This window comes from Oncorhynchus mykiss, chromosome 25 (genome assembly GCF_057628025.1).
Source record: "Oncorhynchus mykiss isolate SJ-2025 chromosome 25, ASM5762802v1, whole genome shotgun sequence".
NCBI lineage: Eukaryota > Metazoa > Chordata > Actinopteri > Salmoniformes > Salmonidae > Oncorhynchus > Oncorhynchus mykiss.
In genome coordinates this window covers 9,995,352-10,018,672 of record NC_143046.1, presented here as the reverse complement: position 1 = coordinate 10,018,672, position 23,321 = coordinate 9,995,352, and the positions used below count along the sequence as shown (strand labels likewise).

General features: G+C 43.0%; 3 protein-coding genes across 7 annotated transcripts; all 3 read right to left on the bottom strand.

Annotated features, from left to right (window-relative positions):
• Positions 1-207: 207 nt before the first annotated feature.
• Positions 208-5,295, bottom strand: LOC110504547 (glucosamine-6-phosphate deaminase 1). 2 transcript variants are annotated; one of them, XM_021583313.3, is made up of 7 exons: positions 4,930-5,295; positions 4,272-4,415; positions 2,317-2,418; positions 2,015-2,197; positions 1,462-1,646; positions 817-991; positions 208-584 (listed from the first exon to the last, which is right to left on the bottom strand). In XM_021583313.3, the coding sequence occupies exons 2-7, from the start codon at positions 4,393-4,395 to the stop codon at positions 535-537; spliced, it is 819 nt and encodes a 272-aa protein (XP_021438988.2). In that variant the 5' UTR covers positions 4,396-4,415; positions 4,930-5,295; the 3' UTR covers positions 208-534. The 2 variants fall into 2 exon arrangements, with proteins under 2 accessions (XP_021438988.2, XP_021438987.2); XM_021583312.3 differs by lacking the exon at positions 4,930-5,295 and having other exon boundaries at positions 4,272-4,747.
• LOC110504537 (heat shock 70 kDa protein 4) lies at positions 5,268-18,846 on the bottom strand. 4 transcript variants are annotated; one of them, XM_036970344.2, is made up of 19 exons: positions 18,360-18,846; positions 17,666-17,723; positions 17,118-17,258; positions 16,759-16,881; positions 16,039-16,138; positions 15,771-15,904; positions 15,271-15,515; positions 14,709-14,785; positions 14,383-14,534; positions 13,992-14,098; positions 13,733-13,866; positions 11,920-12,116; positions 11,564-11,665; positions 11,139-11,294; positions 10,779-10,904; positions 10,354-10,461; positions 8,697-8,816; positions 7,040-7,201; positions 5,268-6,230 (listed from the first exon to the last, which is right to left on the bottom strand). In XM_036970344.2, exons 1-19 carry the CDS (start codon positions 18,464-18,466, stop codon positions 6,021-6,023), a joined length of 2,559 nt encoding a protein of 852 aa, XP_036826239.1. In that variant the 5' UTR covers positions 18,467-18,846; the 3' UTR covers positions 5,268-6,020. The 4 variants fall into 4 exon arrangements, with proteins under 4 accessions (XP_036826239.1, XP_036826238.1, XP_036826240.1 ...); XM_036970343.2 differs by having other exon boundaries at positions 14,700-14,785; positions 18,360-18,837; XM_036970345.2 differs by having other exon boundaries at positions 11,564-11,653; positions 14,700-14,785; positions 18,360-18,837.
• Positions 18,847-19,626: 780 nt separating this feature from the next.
• LOC110504554 (cytochrome b-c1 complex subunit 8) lies at positions 19,627-22,911 on the bottom strand. The gene is made up of 3 exons (XM_021583320.3): positions 22,369-22,911; positions 20,964-21,122; positions 19,627-19,792 (listed from the first exon to the last, which is right to left on the bottom strand). Exons 2-3 carry the CDS (start codon positions 21,115-21,117, stop codon positions 19,698-19,700), a joined length of 249 nt encoding a protein of 82 aa, XP_021438995.1. The 5' UTR covers positions 21,118-21,122; positions 22,369-22,911; the 3' UTR covers positions 19,627-19,697.
• Positions 22,912-23,321: the final 410 nt, after the last annotated feature.

The following is a 23,321-nucleotide window of genomic DNA, read 5'->3' as shown; positions in this document are numbered from 1 at the left end:
ATTGATACTGTACGCTAACCCTCGAAACTAGCACAGCTCCGCCATCTCCTCTTCCTCACAAGTCGGGTGTGTTGCTCCGCCCCTTGCCCTGTCATGTGACCCAGCGGAACTGTCAGGATTATCCTAGACAGCTACAACCTCACGATTTTGCCGAAATCATCAGAGCACCGCTAAACTACAATGAAACGAATATGTAACAAATATAGATTCATTGTCAAAGTTATTTTATTTAAATAACTCTCATTGAAATACATTCAAAGTCAAGTTTGTATTAAAAATTTAACAATGTAGCTAAGAAACTTGAATTGTCAGTGATGTCACATCACACTGGTTTATGTTCTATAATCAATGTACTCGATGTAGCCCACTACAAGTAGGTTTACTATTATGTTACATCAAATGTAACTTGAGATAAACCACAGTACAACACACACAATTGATCATCCACCCTTGGCGGCTGTCATATCCAGGGGAGTATGGCATCAGTTCTCTTGGTTATTGCAGGTTTACAGATGTTTTTGTGACTCCCTCATCTTACTTTGGAGGCAGTGGATCCACCAACTTGTTGTGCACATGCATCATCCCTGTAGGAGAAATAACAATAGGTCAAAGTGAGTCAGATTTCCACTTTATTCACAATCATGTTTCAATTATGGTTTAATTTAAGAAAATAATGTATCCCTCCCAGGCCAATAATAAAACAAAACACAATGAATTTGGAAACTGATTAAGCACTAGTTCCTAAGCCATGCCAGCAGCATAAGAAGGAAATGAACTGTGAGGACCAAGTCCTTTAGTAAGTAAGTAGACCCTCACCTCGGAAGTACTTGACAGTTTTAACCCTCAGTTCCAGGGTAGCATCCTCGTCACACACAAACACAGTTTGAGGGTGCTGCTGAAAGGCCGATACCGTCCACATGTGGTTCACCCCTTCCTCTATGGCCTTGTACAGGGCAAACGCTTTGTGTACTCCCGTGATGAGAATCATGACCTGGAGACATTAAGGAGATAATGTATTATTATCATCTTATAAACCGTCATTACATTGCTATAGACTGTCATTACATTGCTATAGACTGTCATTACATTGCTATAGACTGTCATTACATTGCTATAGACTGTCATTACTTTGCTATAGACTGTCAATGCATTGCTATAGACTGTCAATACATTGCTATAGACTGTCAATACATTGCTATAGACTGTCAATACATTGCTATAGACTGTCAATACATTGCTATAGACTGTCAATACATTGCTATAGACTGTCATTACATCGTTACAATAAAGCAGTAAAAGTATTTGGGGGACATCGTAAGGCTATGTGTTACAGCCTCATTATATCATCATTTAATAAGTATAGGAGTTGTAATGGGACCAGTTGTCCATGCAAAATAAGTTACAAGAGAAGACAGACCAGAAACAAAAGGCAGAGACAGACATCTTGAAATCATCTCTAACCTCTCTGGCATCCATGACAGTGGCCACTCCCACAGTCAGAGCCATGGTGGGTACTTTAGACAGATCTCCATCAAAGAAGCGTGCGTTGGCCAGGATGGTGTCCTGAGCCAGGGTCTTCACTCTGGTCCTGGACAATAGACTGGAGCCTGGCTCGTTGAAGGCAATGTGGCCATCCGGTCCAATACCTGACAGACAGGGTGGGTTACATTTGTTGGATTTTGGTATTTATTTTTTCTATGTGTTGTTTCCTGAACTGGTTTGTTTTTGTGGTGTTTCTTAGCTTCTTCAACAATGTCTTTGAAAAAGTATGTGCCACACAATACAAAAACATATTTTTATGATGCAACAATGTTAGAACAAGACTATAAACTTCTCATTTAAATCCAGCATGGGTGTGTCTGCCTGTTTGATTGAGCAGTTGCTATTGTGTCATTTGACATCATCACTACCTACCTCCACCAAAGAGGTCAATTGCCACAGCAACTTTACAATGTAGTAGATTAAATAAAATCAATATACTAAATTCCATCCTATCATTGTCCTCCCTACCTACCTCCAACAAAGAGGTCAATTCCTCCAGCTGCTTTGATCTTCTCCTCAAAGGAATCACACTCCTCTACAAGGTTGGCAGCGTTGCCATCCAGAATATGGGTGTTCTCCGATTTGATGTCAATGTGCTTGAAGAGATTATTCCACATGAAGGAATGGTAGCTCTCTGGGTGATTCCTAGGAATACCTGCAAGATTTAAAAAACAGGGATCACAGTTTTGCATGGCTTCTCATGCTGTGAGAATGTTGATACTGTATGGTGTAGAAATAGGTGAAATAGAGAAGTATTGCAAAGGTGAAGCGTACCCACATACTCATCCATGTTGAATGTTTTGACATACTTGAAAGAGATCTCTCCTTTCTTATAAAACTCAATCAGCTTCTTATAGCATCCCAGAGGAGTACCTCCTGGAGTGTACAATGGGGAATAGTCATGGTTAATATGCATTGCTTTTTCAACAAAAATATCTGTAGTTTTACACGTCAAATAAATCAATGTTGATGTCTTTATACAGACTTTTTAATTTGATTTTATTTCACCTTTATTTAACCAGGTAGGCCAGTTGAGAACAAGTTCTCATTTGCAACTGCGACCTGGCCAAGATAAAGCATAGCAGTTCGACACATCCAACAACACAGAGTTCCAGATGGAATAAACTAAACACAGTCAATAATACAGTAGAAAAAAGAAAACAAAAAAGTCTATATAAAGTGAGTGCAAGTAAGGTAAGTTAAGGCAATAAATAGGCCATGGTGGCGAAGTAATTACAATATAGCAATTGGAACACTGGAATGGTAGATGTGCAGAAGATGAATGTGCAAGTAGATATACTGGGATGCAAAGGAGCAAGATAAATAAATAAATACAGTATGGGGATGAGGTAGGTAGATGGGCTGTACAGATGGGCTATGTACAGGTGCAGTGATCTGTAAGCTGCTCTGAAAGCTGCTGCTTAAAGCTAGTGAGGGAGATGTGAGTCTCCAGCTTCAGAGATTTTTTAAGTTCGTTCCAGTCATTGGCAGCAGAGAACTGGACGGAAAGACGACCAAAGGAGGAATTGGCTTTGGGGGTGACCAGTGAGATATACCTGTTGGAGCGCGTGCTACGAGTGGGTGCTGCTATGGTGACCAGTGAGCTGAGATAAGGCGGGGCTTTACCTAGCTGAGACTTGTAGATAACCTGTAGCCAGTGGGTTTGACGACGAGTATGAAGCGAGGGCCAACCAACGAGAGCGTACAGGTCGCAATGGTGGGTAGTGTATGGGGCTTTGGTGACAAAACAGATGGCACTGTGATAGACTGCATCCAGTTTGCTGAGTAGAGTGTTGGAGGCTATTTTATAGATGACATCACTGAAGTCGAGGATCGGTAGGATGGTCAGTTTTACGAGGGTGTGTTTGGCAGCATGAGTGAAGGATGCTTTGTTGCGATATAAGAAGCCAATTCTAGATTTAATTTTGGATTGGAGATGCTTAATGTGAGTCTGGAAGGAGAGTTTAGTGTCTAACCAGACACCCAGGTGTTTGTAGTTGTCCACGTATTCTAAGTCAGAACCGTCCAGAGTAGTGATGTTGGACGGGTGGGCAGGTGCGGGCAGTGATCGATTGAAGAGCATGCATTTAGTTTTACTTGTGTTTAAGAGCAGTTGGAGGCCACGGAAGGAGAGTTGTATGGCATTGAAGCTCGCCTGGAGGTTAGTTAACACAGTGTCCAAAGAGGGGCTAGAAGTATACAGAATGGTGTCGTCTGCATAGAGGTGGATCAGAGAATCACCAGCAGCAAGAGCAACATCATTGATGTATACAGAGAAGAGAGTCGGCCTGAGAATTGAACCCTGTGGCACACCCATAGAGACTGCCAGAAGTCCGGACAACAGGCCCTCCGATTTGACACACTGAACTCTATCAGAGAAGTAGTTGGTAAACCAGGCGAGGCAATCATTTGAGAAACCAAGGCTGTCGAGTCTGCCAATAAGAATGCGGTGATTGACAGAGTCGAAAGCCTTGGCCAGGTTGATGAAGACGGCTGCACAGTAATGTCTCTTATCGATGGCGGTTATGATGTTGTTTATAACCTTGAGCGTGTCTGAGGTGCACCCATGACCAGCTCTGAAACCAGATTGCATAGCGGAGCAGGTGCGGTGGGATTCGAAATGATCGGTAATCTGTTTGTTTCACACATTTGACACAATTATTATAAGCCCAACATTAATTGTACAAAGGAAAGAAGGGCGTGCACTGTAGAATCAACAGCTTGCTTACCCGTGGGCAGTCCTAAAATGAAGAATCTGTCTGGTCCAGGGTTGAAGTTAATGATTTTATTCCTGATGTACTTGGCAGCCCACTCACCAACTTGGTCATAATCATTCAGGATGATCAGCTTCATGGTCCTGAGTTAAATGCAAACTTGGATGGTGAATACAGCTGTTATTGTACAAGAACGAACAACTCTTGAAGCTATTTTTGTTCTCCACCTAAAGCAGACTTTAGACTCATAAAATGTGAGCACTTGCAGCCGGAAGACGTACTAAAGTTTCCCTACGTGAATTGAAGGGGGGAGTAGACCAAATCAAACTATACGACGCATTGTCCGCGCTATGAATGGAATGCAAGTGTTGAAACCACTTTACTTGAAAACGTTATCGTGCATATCCAAAAGAGGCCGATGGTAACGTTCGTTTAATTTGTTTTTATTTAACTAGGCAAGGCAGTGTTAAGAACAAATTGTTATTTACAATGACGGCCTACCCCGGCCAAACCCTAACGAGGCTGGGCCAATTGTGCACCGCCCTATGGGACTCCCAATCACGGCCGGTTGATACAGCCTGGAATCGAATCAGGGTCTGTAGTGACGTAGATTGTACTACCATCTTATTTTGTGCCGAGAGTAAATGAAAAACAAAGGCATTAACCAACTTACCGCATGCAGGCACGAACCGGAGCAGGGCAAGTTCTAGCGAACGCATTGTTTTCAGATTGGAACGCTGTATGTTGATTAGGATGAATAGGTCTTCTTGAAGTGTGTAATAGCACATTAGCTTATAATTAAAGTAGCGTATTATTCTGAATAACTGCAGTCCAGTTTTTTTGACAGATGAGATTCATTTTTCATTGATGGCATAAGAAATTAGGGGGGGAAATACAAACGTCTTTAGATAACCATTATATAGCCCAGGTGGCGATATTGAGTCGTTTCAGTCAAAACCTGTGAGAATGAAACTGCATTCTTCTATAATGTTGAAATAAGGGCCTCGTGAAGCGGTTTTCAATAACTTTATTAAAACTTAAATTGTGACAATGACCCGGAACAGTTATAGAGAGCACAAAACAGAAATAAATACCATGATACAGCGCTCATCGTCAAACAGGCTTATTGCAGTTGGTTCTTTCAATTTTATTTCAGCAAAACAAAAACAAAAAAGAATGGACATGCTATTGGCTGCAGAAATACACCATCATCAGGTACTGGGGTCAATGTGCCGAAATTACAGAATGCTGCCTGCATTGACAAGTGGAGTGAATGGCAACATCATGGCACCAATTCCCTATATAGTACACTATTTTTAAATCAGGGCCATATAGGGTCTCTGGCCAAAAGTAGTGCACTATATAGTGAATGGGAAGTAGTGCACTATATAGTGAATGGGATGCCATTTGAGACAAGCAAGGAGTTTACACTTCACTAGCAGCTCTGGTACATCTGGGCAGCGTCTCATTCCTGCCTTTGCCTCCTTCCCTTGCTGCCTTGGTTAATTCCTTCCTGACCGCAACAGATCTGACAAGATCGATAAGACATGAGCAATGTGCTACAGTACTGTAGTTAATATATCCAGCATGCCTTTTGGTAGACCATGCAGGTAGAGTTTAGTTTTTTTGCTTTTGTTGAACTCATCTATCCAGTCCTATCAGATCTGAAAGGGGAAGGCGACAAGGAAACATGGAAGGAGACTAGTCTCAAATTAAGACATAGCCCCTGGTAGAGGAGACACTGGCTGCTGCCTGTCCGTCTGCTTAGTCAAGGTCCATGTCTGGTCTAGGGTTGGTGGATTCCGTGGAGGGAGGGTTGCCTGTGCTGTCGGCGGCCCCCTTCTCGGTGCCCTCTGCTGGGGCTTTCTCCTGGCCGTTGACTGGTCCATTCTGCTCCCCTGCCTTGTCTTCCTTAGGCAGTTCCACCTTGGGCTTGGGCTTGGTCACGATGGGGTTGCAGATGGAGTACAGCTCCTATTGAGGGGAAAGAGTGAATGTTATGAATAACTTTACAAGCATATCACAGGATCATGTGTAAGTAATGTTGAGTTGGATGAGAAGCAGAAGGCTGGCATGCATCATTACAATAGTATAATGATATGACTAAAATGCAATATTATTCACAGTACAGCTTGGTTGCAGGCAACGTTCCCTCTAATCTGCGCACGTGCCCGCCCGCGCACTTCATACAGGAATGCCGCGCAGAAGAAATGCCATGCGGGGCAGAAATGCAAGACACTGAGTCCGCCCCATTAGTTTGCACTGTATAGCTCAACATTTTTTCTGTGATCTAAATCGACGTTATATCAGCCCCTCTTCAATGCAACAAACCAAAACAAATCTAACTTCGCAAGATTTAAGTCTGATTTGTGAGCCGTACTGTAGTTAGTGAGGAGCAGTACTGTAGTTAGTGAGGAGCAGTACTGTAGTTAGTGAGGAGCAGTACTGTAGTTAGTGAGGAGCAGTACTGTAGTTAGTGAGGAGCAGTACTGTAGTTAGTGAGGAGCAGTACTGTAGTTAGTGAGGAGCAGTACTGTAGTTAGTGAGGAGCAGTACTGTAGTTAGTGAGGAGCAGTACTGTAGAGAGTGAGCCGTACTGTAGAGAGTGAGCCGTACTGTAGTTAGTGAGCCGTACTGTAGTTAGTGAGCCGTACTGTAGTTAGTGAGCCGTACTGTAGTGAGTGAGCCGTACTGTAGTGAGTGAGCCGTACTGTAGTGAGTGAGCCGTACTGTAGTGAGTGAGCCGTACTGTAGAGAGTGAGCCGTACTGTAGTGAGTCTCACCTTAGTCTTGTCCTGTATCTCTCTGACTTTAACAGCAGGCTCCACAGTCAAGCTCAGTTTACTCTGCTGGTTCATCTTGCTGTTCATCCAGATCATGGCATCATTCACCATCTTATCCACCTTGTTGATCTCTTCCTGGTCCAGATGATCATACTGCTCTTCCTGGGGGATGGAAAGACAAGTCAAGAAACTGTTTGACACATTTGTTCATTCCTGAAAGACAACTTCTGATATTGGCCCCCTCAAACCCCAAGATGTAGTCTTTTGTAACAAAATGTAACATGTATATTACATACATATTTGGTCAGTTTCTGAAATGCAACTACAAACTGCTTTTACAGCTTTGGGATATCTGCAAATGGTTTTAGAATTGCTGTGAATATTTTTTTTAACTTGCTACACTGGAATATGAAGGTATCTGTAGGAAGTAACAATAGGATACGATTGGTGAACTGGACTGCATTTTAACAGAACTAGTCTCGTGTATTCTCATCATCTTACATCAGTGCGTCGATTCCGCCTGTACTGAGGGTCGAGGGTCACGTCGGAGTGACGCTATCTGACGTTTGACAATGGTGCATTCTAGCATTAAGGACTGTACTATACTACATTTCTACTACTAGTAGTATTTCTACGATTTCTCAGTCGTACCTGCTCCTCCTGGGGTACGCAAAGAATAAAGATGTCATCCATTGTAGCAGTGTGTAATAATAATAAAGTTTATATCCATTTAGTAGCATAATACAATACACATTTGGTCATTGCTGAAATGCAACCATTCTCAACTTCTGATATTTGCAGGGGAACCCTGGCCGTATAAGGGCAGGGGAACCCTGGCCGTATAAGGGCAGGGGAACCCTGGCCGTATAAGGGCAGGGGAACCCTGGCCGTGTAAGGGCAGGGGAACCCTGGCCGTATAAGGGCAGGGGAACCCTGGCCGTGTAAGGGCAGGGGAACCCTGGCCGTGTAAGGGCAGGGGAACCCTGGCCGTGTAAGGGCAGGGGAACCCTGGCCGTGTAAGGGCAGGGGAACCCTGGCCGTGTAAGGGCAGGGGAACCCTGGCCGTGTAAGGGCAGGGGAACCCTGGCCGTGTAAGGGCAGGGGAACCCTGGCCGTGTAAGGGCAGGGGAACCATGGCCGTATAAGGGCAGGGGAACCATGGCCGTATAAGGGCAGGGGAACCATGGCCGTATAAGGGCAGGGGAACCATGGCCGTATAAGGGCAGGGGAACGTTGGCCGTATAAGGGCAGGGGAACCATGGCCGTATAAGGGCAGGGGAACCATGGCCGTATAAGGGCAGGGGAACGTTGGCCGTATAAGGGCAGGGGAACCATGGCCGTATAAGAGCAGGGGAACGTTGGCCGTATAAGGGCAGGGGAACCATGGCCGTATAAGGGCAGGGGAACGTTGGCCGTATAAGGGCAGGGGAACCATGGCCGTATAAGGGCAGGGGAACCATGGCCGTATAAGGGCAGGGGAACGTTGGCCGTATAAGGGCAGGGGAACGTTGGCCGTATAAGGGCAGGGGAACCATGGCCGTATAAGGGCAGGGGAACGTTGGCCGTATAAGGGCAGGGGAACGTTGGCCGTATAAGGGCAGGGGAACGTTGGCTGTATAAGGGCAGGGGAACGTTGGCTGTATAAGGGCAACGGTACCTTGGTTTTATAAGCTTCAACGATCTTCATGTACATCTGGATCTGTTTCCCCATGTCATCGAAGGCTCTGGGTCTTTCCTCAGACTCCATGTACCTCTCCTGGATAGGCTGGCCCAGTTTCTGGAGACAGCAGATGACACTCGTGTCAGACACATTGGCTAATCTGACCCATTTGAACTGTGTTGAGAACTAGACTGAGGAGGAAGGCTAGGCTAGGCATTTTCAGAGAGCGTGATGATGCGACTTTCACCTGACTTCGTCGAAATGTAACAGAAATTTGCAGAACACACAATTGACTTGACAGAACTTTAACTCACAATGACAAAAAATAAAATACAATTTTAAGTGAGAAGCAAGCATTGGTCTGAAGCCGAAAAAAGAAGTCACATGAGCACCACAATGCCTACTCCACCCATGCTCTACCAAGGTTTTCCAGCATTCAACTGGTCTATTGAACATCAAACAACGTATGCAGGATGCTTAGCATTCAAACCTTCTCAAACAGACTAGGTAAACTTTAGCTAGCTAATCAAAAACAATTATATATATATATATATATTGATTGTTTAACCTCAGCTTGAATACCACCACATAGCTAGTTATCTATAGTAGCCTAGTTTAGTCCTCAGCTACTTTCATGTCTGGCAGCCTGTTGCAGGCAGCAGCAGCTGTGTTGTTGCCGAGCAACAGAGTTAGATCGACCCAGTTAGATTGAATTCTAAGATTCGGCTGAAAATCTATTAGCATGGTCAGAAATGCTACAAAAAAAAAAAAAAAAAATAGCACCTCTTTGGTTCTTATTAAAGGACAGAAATGTGCACGAGAGAGAGATACATTATGTAATATAAACTGTTGCACCAACAAACTAAGTCAATTCAAAAAATGTTTTTAAGTCAAATGGTCACTGTATGGAAGCTATCGTCTCGTTTTAATCCAACGCCTAGAATTTGAGCTAGGTAGGAGCAAAAAAACACTTTCAAACTCAATTGCTCATGACCCTGTTAAAAATCCGGTATGTGGTTCTCTGTAACGGCAGGACGGCTCATGGCGAGAGGCAGAGAGTGTGTTGTGAACCTCCAATCAAGTTGATTTGTCAATTTTCATCGACATTGGTGTCATATTCGCTTAGATATGGTAGGGAGATAAGCTTCAACCAATCAAATCAATTTATAAAGCCTTTTTTTTTTCAGCTAATTTCAGAAAGTGCTTATACAGAAACCCAAACAGCAAGCAATGCAGATGTAAAAGCACGGTGTCTAGGAAAAACTCCCTAGAAAAAGGTAGGAACCGAGGAAGAAACCTTGAGAGGAACCAGGCTCTGAGGCCATTCCTCTTCTGGCTGTGCCGGGTGGAGATTATAAGTGTACATGGCCATTAAGGGCAGATTGTTCTTCAAGATGTTCAAACGTTCATAGATGACCAGCAGGATCAAATAATAATCACAGTGGTTGTAGAGGGTGCAACAGGTCAGCACCTCAGGAGTAAATGTCAGTTGGCATAGCCAAGCATTCAGAGGTCAAGACAGCAGGTGCGGTAGAGAGAGAGAGACGAAAACCTCAACGCATAATGATAAACGGAAAGCATTACCTCAGACTAGGTTTAATCATGTTCTGGGAAAGTGGCCTATAGTAACAGTGTAGAACACTGTAAGCTTTACCTTCAGCACAGCCAGTTTGTCGATGTACTGTTGTTTAGGTTGGTCCTCTCCGTCTTCATACAGCCAGTTCTCTGTGTCCTCCAGTTGTAATGACAGGATATCCCGGTCCTACCAGACAGTTATTAACACAGTTAAGGACAGGGTATCCCCATCCTACCACAGTCACAGTCAACATGCTGTTGTGAACATATTACAGAGAAGACCATTCTGATCTACAGTGCTATAAAAAGCCCTGTATATATTGTTGTTAAAGGGATACTTCAGGATTTTGGCATTGAGCCATTTATCTACTTCCATAAGTTCCTCTGACTCCGGGGAAGTAGTCAGAGCATCATTTGTGGAAATCCCAAAGCATCCCTTTAATGAACACGTTTGTGTTTCATGGGAAGCCAATTTCAGACAGTTGGAAGTGGCACAGTACTCACAGCTTCACTGACGAATTTCTCCAGCCTGCCATGAAGTTTGTCCCTCATGTCGTACACGTACTCCTCCACGTAGTTCTTAGCGTCGTTCCTCTCCTTCTCCAGCTTGTCCTGCATGATCATTTTACCCTGTTGAAACCAGACAAAAATCAACCACTTCAAGTTACCACAGAACACTCTTTTAGGCACGACTCAAAACAGAGAGAGAGAAACGTGTAAAAGACAAGTATATAGAAACAGCCTGATGAATACAATACAGAATGACATAACAGACAGAGATAAAAGAAACAGAGAGGACAGCAGTAAGGAGAAACACAATAGGTGAACAAAACAATCCACAGATGTCAGATAATAATGTATTACCTCATTTTCTACAAAGAGGTTGAGCATGTCGATGGCCAGCTCCCACTGAGGGCTGTTCTCGATGGGAAGCTCCAAGACTTTTGTCTTGACTTTGGGCTTCTTGGCCTGGGGAGGCTGGTCAGACTTCTTCTCTGTCTTACTGTCCTCTGGGGAGGTCTGGGGAGAGAGGAGTGGGAAACCGCATCATTGAAACTAAATCTCCATAAAGGAGTGCTCTTCACTCCTGGTGAGCGTTTTTCAGCCTGCTCCGAGATGGGTTTGTTCTGTCTGGTCAGCTGGTCGTTGGCAAGACAACACAAACTGATCTGGGACCAGGCTATTCATTTTTGTCTAAGCCTCTACAAACTGCAGTGCTCCACTACCATAAAAGTCATGATCATAGATGTCAAACGTCTCAGGACATAAAACGGAATGTTCTATATTACCTCCATTTCCTCATTCTCCGGCGGCGTCGTCTTCTCCTCTTCTGTCTCTTTCTGTCCATCTCCTTGGGCCTTTGTCTCATCCTGGTCAGTCTGCATGTTGCCCTGCAGAGAGCGCAGGTCACTTCATTAACACCACATCTCTGGCCAATGACAGACAGACTTCCAGGTAGCAGTGTCATCACAATATAGTAGTGTACCTAACTGAACCTCCTCTTCCTCAGGTGGTATGGTTTAATAGAGCATTTGTAGGCCTATCTTTCAATGATGTACAACGTTAACTGTCTGTGTACGGAATAAGACACTTTGGTAAAATTAAAATCCTATATTCAATTTGAAAGAATATTATTAACAATCACCTCTTTCTCTTCCTCTTTCTCTGGTGTTGCCTGCTGTTCTGTGTCCATGGGCTCCTCTCCTTCCTCGGTCTTCTGGACCTCCACCAGCGAGGCTGAGGAGACGCTGAAGATGCCGTGGATGTTGACCCTCACCTTCACCTTGACCTTGGAGCTCTCCCCAGACGCTTGGGGCACCACCTTCTGGATCACAAACTGACCTATAGGAGAGGACACAGGAAATAAGGTGGTAATGGCACACAGTTGGTACATTTCACAGGAAAAACTAATGACAAACTGGCCTATAATGTATTGTCCATAGGGGGAAACTTGCATTATAGACACATAGCAAAAACAGTTATACATTAATATTTTTACAAAATGAATTGGCAAGTCAATAAGTTTCATATTGCAAACTGTAGTCCACAAGCCTTTTTGAAAAGATACTGCTTCTAGGATGCATGACTGACTATGTTTCTATAGAAGATACTGCTGCTAGGATGCATGACTGACTATGTTTCTATAGAAGATTCTGTTGCTAGGATGCATGACTGACTATGTTTCTATAGAAGATACTGCTGCTAGGATGCATGACTGACTATGTTTCTATAGAAGATACTGCTGCTAGGATGCATGACTGACTATGTTTCTATAGAAGATACTGCTGCTAGGATGCATGACTGACTATGTTTCTATAGAAGATACTGTTGCTAGGATGCATGACTGACTATGTTTCTATAGAAGATACTGCTTCTAGGATGCATGACTGACTATGTTTCTATAGAAGATACTGCTGCTAGGATGCATGACTGACTATGTTTCTATAGAAGATACTGCTGCTAGGATGCATGACTGACTATGTTTCTATAGAAGATACTGCTGCTAGGATGCATGACTGACTATGTTTCTATAGAAGATACTGCTGCTAGGATGCATGACTGACTATGTTTCTATAGAAGATACTGCTGCTAGGATGCATGACTGACTATGTTTCTATAGAAGATACTGCTGCTAGGATGCATGACTGACTATGTTTCTATAGAAGATACTGCTGCTAGGATGCATGACTGACTATGTTTCTATAGAAGATACTGCTGCTAGGATGCATGACTGACTATGTTTCTATAGAAGATACTGCTGCTAGGATGCATGACTGACTATGTTTCTATAGAAGATACTGTTGCTAGGATGCATGACTGACTATGTTTCTATAGAAGATACTGCTGCTAGGATGCATGACTGACTATGTTTCTATAGAAGATACTGCTGCTAGGATGCATGACTGACTATGTTTCTATAGAAGATACTGCTGCTAGGATGCATGACTGACTATGTTTCTATAGAAGATACTGCTGCTAGGATGCATGACTGACTATGTTTCTATAGAAGATACTGCTGCTAGGATGCATGACTGACTATGTTTCTATAGAAGATACTGTTGCTAGGATGCATGACTGACTATGTTTCTATAGAAGATACTGTTGCTAGGATGCATGACTGACTATGTTTCTATAGAAGATACTGCTGCTAGGATGCATGACTGACTATGTTTCTATAGAAGATACTGTTGCTAGGATGCATGACTGACTATGTTTCTATAGAAGATACTGTTGCTAGGATGCATGACTGACTATGTTTCTATAGAAGATACTGCTGCTAGGATGCATGACTGACTATGTTTCTATAGAAGATACTGCTGCTAGGATGCATGACTGACTATGTTTCTATAGAAGATACTGCTGCTAGGATGCATGACTGACTATGTTTCTATAGAAGATACTGTTTGCAGACAGAAAAGGACCCATGGTTCATTGTGGATTCAATGCAGTGGACATACCTATGGTGGGGTCGGGGTACGGCAGCTCTTTGGGGGTGTTGTAGTAGGCTTCCAGAGAGAAAGGCTCCCTCCGGTAGAAAGTCAACACTTTGGAGAAGGGTGCAGCATGGTTCTTTGGGAATACCTCGCAATCGCTACAATGAACAACACACATAACAGTCTAGTTTACTAGCAGTAAAATAACTACAATGAAGCTGTCACACAAAAAAATTCAATAAATCAAGGTGATAATTAACGAAACATATGTATTGTAGTTTACCTCAAGCCTTCCTCTGCAGCAGAGTTCCATTTCAGAGAGATTGGGTAAGCAACTGCGTCTGTGATGGAGAACTCACGCACTTTGAATGCAGGGGACAGGATTGCACACTGAGGAGGCAGACAGGGGAAATTCTTAGCAGGGAGGCAAACAATAATTCCATCACCATACTCCAGTAGAAATCAACAATGAATTAGGGTCTACTGGTAAGAATTACATCTACAAAACGTTGGAATCATGAACATTAGTACTCCAATATTGACATATAATAGTAAAATAAGCATTTGGAGGCTAACTTTAGTTCTTATTAAATTTGCTGTGCAAGCAAATCCTGGATATCCAAAGGGTGTGTTAAGGTCAGGAGGGGGGGGGGGACAGAGAGAGATCATCAGACCTGCAGGGCACATCCTCTGGCCACGGCCTCATCAGCATTCAGGGTGGTGCTCAGCTCCTTCCCAAAGAACTTGCTGATCCTCTCTTTGACAGACGGGATACGGGAGGCCCCGCCCACTATTTCCACCGCATAGATGTCCTCCTTCTTAAGCTCTGATTGGACAGGAACCAGGAAGGAAGGCACCAATTAGACCTGACAGTCACTGACATAACTCAATGCTATGAAGACAATAGTCAATGCCTACACAGATAATGCTCAATGTTATATACAAAGATAAATTCTGTACTAAGATTCAAGCAAGCTATATGCAAACCTACGATACTCACTGGCTTGCTCCATCAGGTTGTGCAGTGGTGCCTCCACTCTGGCCAGAACGTCAGCACACATCTCCTCAAATTGACCCCTAGATAAAATTCAGATGCAGACATAGGACCTTAATTTGATCACCCTGTTGTTGCAGGAAACTTGTTTATAGTGCATTCAAGGTTTTTAAAAAAGGCTCCTAAAAAGTTTGTAATATCCAATTAGAAATGTCAGACTTGATTTTCCCCAACTAAAAATATATCAACTCTGACAAAAAAATTCCATTAATTATGTTCTTACAAGATTATTTTCCTGCTGTAAGAAACTAGTCAAATTAAATCCTACATATGTATGCATCATCAATATGCACATGTCTGTGATAAAGCCATTAGATTTCAAGAACCACAATGTGCTCTAAGGTGTCACTAAACTTACAATATAACTGTCATTTAGTAATTGCATCAAAGACAAAAAATAATGACTCATATCTAGTACTGTAGATCATGTAAGACGTACCAGTTGAACACATCAAGGAGGTGCTCAATTGAGATTACAACAATCTCATAGACTCACAAAACACTATACCTGTTGAGTTTTCCAGACACATCAATGTCGTTCATAAAGCACTCGATGTTGAGGGGCAGGTCTGAGGAGTTAGCGCTCATCAGCTTCTTGAGTTTCTCACACTCCTGGTAGAGCCTGACCAGAGCCCTGGGCTTGGTCTTCACGTCCAGCTTGTACTTCTTCCCAAACTCCTCACAGAAGTGTCTCACCAGCATCTCGTCAAAGTCCTTCCCGCCCAGCTCCGGGTCGCAGGCCGTCGCAAGGATCTGAGGGAAAAGAAAAAATGGTATTGAATTTTTTTTTTAAGAATATGAGCAAAAATGTATTATGAGGGCCGGGAGTTTTTCCCTGAGCCCATGAGACCTGACCAGAACAACTCTGGGCCCTATAGCACTTGTTTTGTTTAATAGCCAAGAGGTTATTGAAGTTGTCTGTAACACTTTTGTGGACATTTTTAGTAAAAACTGTTAATTTGTAGAATTAGCATGACCCCCATAGCCTCCTGATTAAAAGACACTCACCTTCAGCTTGCCTTTGTTGAAAGCACAGACAGAGGTCTGGTATCCAGAGTGTCCAATGTCTACAAACACCACAATCCTGGGCTTTTCCTCTGGAGCAGGGAGGTCCTGCTTGTAGATCCCATACGCCAACGCCACTGTAATTTCGAAAGATAGGTATAATCACAATTTATTATGAAACAGCGTATCACCTTAATATCAAATAATAAGGTGTGGTTGAGTTAAATTGCTACAGTAACTCTGTTAGGGGTCAACACAGCTCTCTCCATACCTGCAGTTGTCTCATTCATGAGCCTCAGGCAGTTGAGTCCAGCGATCTGTGCTGCGTCCACCACTGATCTCCTCTCGGCGTCCGTGTAGTAGCAGGGGACCTGGGGAGGATAACACAGGATGCAAATACTCAGCAGGTGTAGAAACTCAATTCCAAATTGTTTTTCATATCTGGTCTTTAGTCTAACTGTCCAAACTCAGTTTAACATGTGACCAAACTCCTGGTCCTTCTAGTAAAGTGTAGCTCCCAGTGCACACTAGCACACAGCAGATTGATACTCAAATAAATAACAAATCAAATGCATTTATATAGTCCTTCTTACATCAGCTGATATCGCAAAGTGCTGTACAGAAACCCAGCCTAAAACCCCAAACAGCAAGCAATGCAGGTGTAGAAGCACGGTGGCTAGGAAAAACTCCCTAGAAAGGCCAAAACCTAGAGAAGAAACCTAGAGAGGAACCAGGCTATGTGGGGTGGCCAGTCCTCTTCTGGCTGTGCCGGGTGGAGATTATAACAGAACATGGCCAAGATGTTCAAATGTTCATAAATGACCAGCATGGTCAAATAATAATAATCACATAAGAACAGTCCTGTATGCATGTACTGATCTATTAATCTGTCAACTGTGTACCAAATAAAGCATACTTGTCCCGGCTTATGGAGATCTGTCAGCTATGAAATGTATTGTTCTCTAGAGCTGCAGCAGTATGACTGACTCACAGAGACAACGCAGTCAGCCACGGGTTTCTTCAGTGCATGCTCAGCGGTCTCCTTCATCTTGGTCAGAAGCATGGCAGTGACCTGCTCAATGCTGAACACCTTCTCCTCCTCCATGTACATCACCTAATGGACACAGACACCAGTTGTCATTGTAAATGATTGCTTGATTTTAGGGTTCACACAGGTAGAGTACAATACAGAATAAACACATGAAAGTATTTTCCAGCAAAGACAGATGGATTGACAACCAATATATATTTGTTGATTACAGATTAGACAAGGATGATGAGTAATCTACCCATCAGGCCTATTCATATATTTCCCACCCTTTCAGCCAGATCTCTGTTATCTCTCTTTACCTTGATGCCAGTGGTGCCCGAAGGCATCTGTGCCAGGTCGTAAACCAGGCTGGATTTCAAACTCTGGATGTACGGGTCAGAAAACGCCCGGCCATGAAATCTCTTGAACCCTTGGACTGTGTTCTTGCAGTTTGTGACGACCTGATATGAGATTAGCAGGGAAAGAACACGATGCTTTATGCAAAATAAATAATTATCTCACATTAAAAAAAGTAATTTCATGATTTGCAACCTAATGGGGAAGGAGCAATTATACAATTATGGAATAGTTGAAATCCCTTATCAAATACTTTAGATATGAAAAAAAAAAACGGCCAAAATTGACCCCAATGGTTTTATTTAGAGTCCTTTGAGGGTATGAATGTATAACGATCTTCTCTTCTTTTTTTAATAATTACATCTGGTAAATAAATATTGGCCTGGATATGAAATCCCTATTTCTATGCATAAGCACAAAACCATAGAACTTGCTAGAAGAGTCACACCCTCAATGTGTCAACTAATCAAATAAATAATCAAGTAAAGGTCGCCCTCTATCAAAAACATACCTGGCTTTTTGCAGCTGCACCAATAGATCGATTCCGTGGTCCAAATGATACGCATGCTCTGAAAGAATGACAGCGGAATAAACATCACTAAAATGCTTGTCTGTTTTCACAGGGCTTTCCGTAATAAGATAACAGCGCTAGCTAGGATAACACAGTAGCATTAAAATTGCCCATCTAAATGTGTTTTATTAGCTGGCTAATAGTACAAGTCAGAATACACATGATTCCTATGAACAAGTCCACTGATGTCAAGAGATTGCAGGCCTCCTCCAAGTAGCATTCATGCGCCCATTCATACTCTATTGAAAAATTAACCCCCCATTGTCGGGACAACAATTAACCCTCCATTGTCTTCTAAAACACTCAAGATGTTAGGTGAGGAATACAAGTTAAGGCTTCAAAAGTCAAATGGCGTATCGTTTAATTAGTAAAATAGCTAAACAGAGTACAACGATTGCTAGTTTTTTTTTTACAAGTCATGGGGTGATCGGTCTAACTAGCAACGTGCTGTTGCAACCCTGGTCGTTAGTTGGCGAGTTGCTCCGCTAATGTTATAGCGCATCTCCCCGTCTGTCAAGGCCACAAAATGTATTCTCATCCCTCTAGTTTCTCAATCCCTTTAGAAGTAAACCGGTTGAAATGTACAATTCACAACAAGCAGAATAACTCACACAAAATATAAAATGTCACTTACGGTGTACATCGATCGCTGTATTCATTGGCTACAGTTTCTATTCCTCCGGCTCTAGCTACCGCAACATAGCAGTTCAGAAACCCGACGTCGAATCCTACCACAGACATCTTCGCGAAATGTTACTCAACAAACAGATAATATTATGGAAAAGCACAATATAGTCTTACAGTTAACTCCTAAATATGACAGACCAGACCGCAAACTGAATGTATCAATGTACGTGCTGGTTTTAATTCATTATCCCCACCCTAGTTTCATGAAGATGCAACTGCGTGCGCTTCTCGCCGGCAAATCGTTGATGCCTTCGAACAAGCTCACTTCAACATGGAGTTCAGTATAAAAGTCCCATGAGCATGATGGCATATGTCTGAAAAACTAGACCCATAGGCGGACAATTTGACAAGTATGGGAGGCAACGCGGATGTCTAGAGAGACTGGCACTGTTCATGCTATCTGGGTTCATTCTATGGACCTTTCTGGATCATGTGACACATTTTTCCATGGTACCAAATATTTTTTTTATAATAAATGTTATGGTAAATTTAACTCAAATACTCAATGTTCATCCTCGGGTTCATTTTTGCCCCTTTTCTTTTTAACTAGGCAGTTAACAGAACATTCTTATTTACAATTACAGCTTACCGAGGAACAGTGCAATGTTTCGGGGCTGTAAGACAGATTTTTACCTCGTCAGGGATTCGATCCACCAACCTTTCGGTTACTGACCCAACGGCTGCCGTCTAGAACTACAATGGCATTAAACTTGATATTAATGATCTTGTAACAGTTTTGCTTTCAGTCTCCTCAGCCTCCTCAACCCTACCCGGGCTCGAACTAGGGACCTGCACACAACAACAGTCACCCTCGAAGCATCGTTACCCATCTCTCCACAAAAGCCACGTCTCTTGCAGACCAAGGGAAACAACTACTTCAAGGTCTCAGAGCGAGTGACGTCACCGATTAAAACGCTATTAGCGCGCACCCTGCTAACTAGCTAGCCATTTCACATCGGTTATAGACTTATAAACTCTATGTAGATGTTGCCTGATATTGCCCACATCACATACTTCAGTATTTTATATAGACCTGTTAGCCGTGTTGAGCAGTACCCTCATTGCTGTGTAATATTACTTTTAACTTTACACTGTGACAAATGACTGGTCACTCATTTATATCTCTTCGTAGTGACCTATCTGGCAGAAAGACAGCAAACCATTCATCCCAGATATCCAAGTGAGGTGGTATCACACAGAAAGAAAAAAATAACTTTTCTGATAAATATTATCTTTATTGACGAAACAGACAGAAGGTTTAAACAGGGGGGGGAGAGACTTCATTTCACTCTTCATTCTCGTAGTCGGCAGCTACCTTCCTCTTTCCTTCTGAGTGGACATGGTTTCCCCAGGTGTATGTCAGGTACATGCAGATCATTGCTGGAAAAGAGGAACAGGAAAAGACTGGTTAGCGACTGAAAACAGGGATGTGGCTCGGGAGGCATACACTGAAAGATACAAGAAGTGCATGTTTAGTTAGGCCATTTAAAACATCCCAAGAGTCAAAGATTTTAGACATGGGCAGACAGAAATTGTAATGGGAGATCTTTACAATGTGCCTCAGAGCACCACTCTCGTAGACGAAGTCGCAATCGACATGGCTTTCGGAAGCATAACAGTCTAAAAGCTCCTACACAGCTATCCAACTACAGCGAACTGACTACACATTGAGAAGATTCTTTCAACCGACTACCTGCTAGCAGCATCTGAAGTGTCTGAAGCTACATCCATAAAATCAGTAGAATGGTTCCGATTGGAGAGTGGCGCAGTAGTCTAAGGAGTCACTACAGACACTGGTTCGATCCAGGGCTGTATCACAACCGGCCGTGATCGGGAGTCCCATAGGTCGGCGTACAATTGGTCCAGCATTGTCCGGATTAGAGGGTTTGGCCGGGGTAGGCCTTAATTGCAAATAATTTGTTCTTAACTGACTTGCCAATTAAAAACATATTTAAAAATAATAATAATTAAATCACTGAACAAGAAAATATTAAATCCAGTTCAGATACCTACCCTCTGACCAAATCAAAACCTAATATGGATGCCAATGTTTTGCAGGCACGTTTCCTCTACTTCCTGTCTGAGGCAGCATGGTGCCCATATTGTGAGGCTGATTAAGACAAACAGTCCGTTGTGCGGGCAAAATGAGAATAAGACATGGAATCAATATTTAGATTTGGTGAGGGAGTAACATCTAAACTGAATTTAATAGTTTCTTGTTCACTGCTCAACGATGCAAACGTTGATTCGCCAATGTGAACCATTCTACCAATTATGGATGTAGCTTCAGACGCTGCTAGCAAGTAGTCATTGGACCATGACTTATCTGGCACGCTGTCACAATGGAATGCCCCTGGACCTCGTCTTATTAAATAATGAAATGTGGAGGTCTAATTTGGCCTACATGAGGCCTATCAAGACTAGAACAGATCTGAAAATGGGGAGAGAGGAAAAAAAAGACTTCACGATTTGGATGGAGATGTTTTATAACATGGGAATATCCTGCCTGGTTCTTCCCAGAAAGCAACGTGTAAACTCTGGGAGGACTTACGTGGAGCAACTTTGAAGACAGACGATGTGAATCGTCTCCAGACGTTGGGGATTCCTTTAGAGAAGTAGTTGGGGAAAGCCCTCTGCTCGAAGGGGGACAGACTGTAGGTGATCACGTGCCTGATCTTGGCCAAATCTCCAAAGTGGCGACCCATGGTGTCTAGAGAGACGATCAGAAATTACCAAAGAGTATAAAGAGTATCGATGAGGAAAAAGATGCAGTAGTTTAGATTTTGCAATGCAGTCGTCACACAACTAGCATTAATGATATTAAAGCAATTTCTCATCCCTGGATTGAGGTACACTACATGACCAAAAGTATGTGGACACCTGCTTGTCAAACATCTCATTCCAAAATCATGGGCATTATTATGGAGTTGGTGTTGTAACAGCCTCCACTCTTCTGGGAAGGCTTTCCACTAGATGTTGGAACATTGCTGCAGGGACTTGCATTCAGCCACAAGTACTAGTGAGGTCGGGCACTGATGTTGGGCGATTAGGCCTGGCTCGAAGTCGACATTCCAATCCATCCCAAAGATGTTTGATGGGGTTGAGCTCTCGGCGGTCATATTCTGTGAGTTTGTGTGGTCTACCACTTTGCTGCTGAGCCCTTGTTGCTCCTAGACGTTTCCACTTCACAATAACACCACGTATAGTTGACCAGGGCAGCTCTAGTTGGGCAGAAATTTGACTGACTTGTTGGAAAGGTGGCATCCTATGAAGGTGCCACGTTGAACGTCACTGAGCTCTTCATTAAGGCCATTCTACTGCCAATGTTGGTCTATGGAGATTGCATGGCGGTGTGTTCGATTTTATACACCTGTCAGCAATGGGTGTGACTGAAATAGCCAAATCCACTAATTTTAAGGGGTGTCCACCAACTATGTACAAGTGTTTTCCGAGCCATATCTAGTGCCGGCTCAGCAGTGGTTTAATCTATACAGGAAGCCTGTCCGACCCCAGTAAAAATCAAATGTCAATAGACTGGATTAGACATGTTTGGATGTGATTCCTTAATTTCCAAACACAACTGGATGGCAAAGATTTCATTAACTAAAGCGTTAGCCAAGTTATCAACACCATACATTCGATGACATCTGTCACTTAGTCACCGATTGATATTAGGACAGGTAAACTCGTGCCTGAGAGATAATATAAGATATGAAAACGGTCAAATTTAGCTAGATAGAAAAGGGGATTGTACAAGAGTGAGGGCAACCAGCTAGCCAGCACAAGTAGCTAACATGAAGACCTTGCTTGACATTCACGCCACGATTTAAAAGGTGTGTAATGGCACGATACTCTTACTTCGTAAAATCCCAAGAACATACACTGATATGACACGTATACAAGTGATTAACATTGTGAAATGAATCCCAAAACCTTGACCTTTCAGTGTCTCTTACCTTACTGCTTCTCAAGACGCAGATTAATTGCTGTTGGTGTGGTCTCTGCCCTAGATCGCTGAGCTATAATAAGAAACTCTGGATTGGTTCAACAACGAGCAGAAGTTGCCTTACGTAACTTCCGTTCTTTTTCTTCTTCTATGATATATTGGCGGTCCACAAACAAACGTTAAAGATGCATGCCGCCACCTACTGTGCTGGAGTGTATGGTCAATCACGGTTTACAACATTTCTAAATCCTCCTACCTAACTCCGTAGGTAAAATCAAAAAGAGCCCTAATAACTTCTAATAGACCCTTCCCCATCCCCCAAATCCAGTCCAAACCCCCCGACTACGTCCAACCTCAAATACCCTACACTTCAATCTGTCCCTCTCTTCAACATGCTGACAACAATATAACAACACATGCTCCAACGTTTCAGCAACCATACACTCCAGACACAAACCATTCACATGCTTGCCAACTAGATGCAATGACGAGTTCAATGTTTGCTGTCCGTGACACTTCCTACCTTCAAACAGTGTGTTAAAGTTCCAACTCGTCTCGTTCCAACAAGACCATTGGCCCTCTCTGCACCAATAGGAATGATGCCTACTGCTCGACTGCTCTGCCTCCGCTAGGACAGTCTGACCACAACCTGATCCAGCTGCTACCAGAATACAGCCCACTGGTCCAGAGGCAACGCATCACTGAGACAGTGATTCACGAATGGACACTCGAAGCTGGAGAGGCACTGCAGAGTTGCTTTGAAGGTACAGATTGGAATCTATTTATAGACGATTGGGAGGAGGATCTGAATAGTATTTCTGAATGTGTAACAGATTATTTTAACTTCTGTACTGACAATGTGGTGCCAAGCAAAACGGTGAAATGAAAAACAATAAGCCATGGGTCACAAAATACATCAAGGAGGCACTGAACAGGAAGTAGAAAGGCTTTTGAAAATGGACA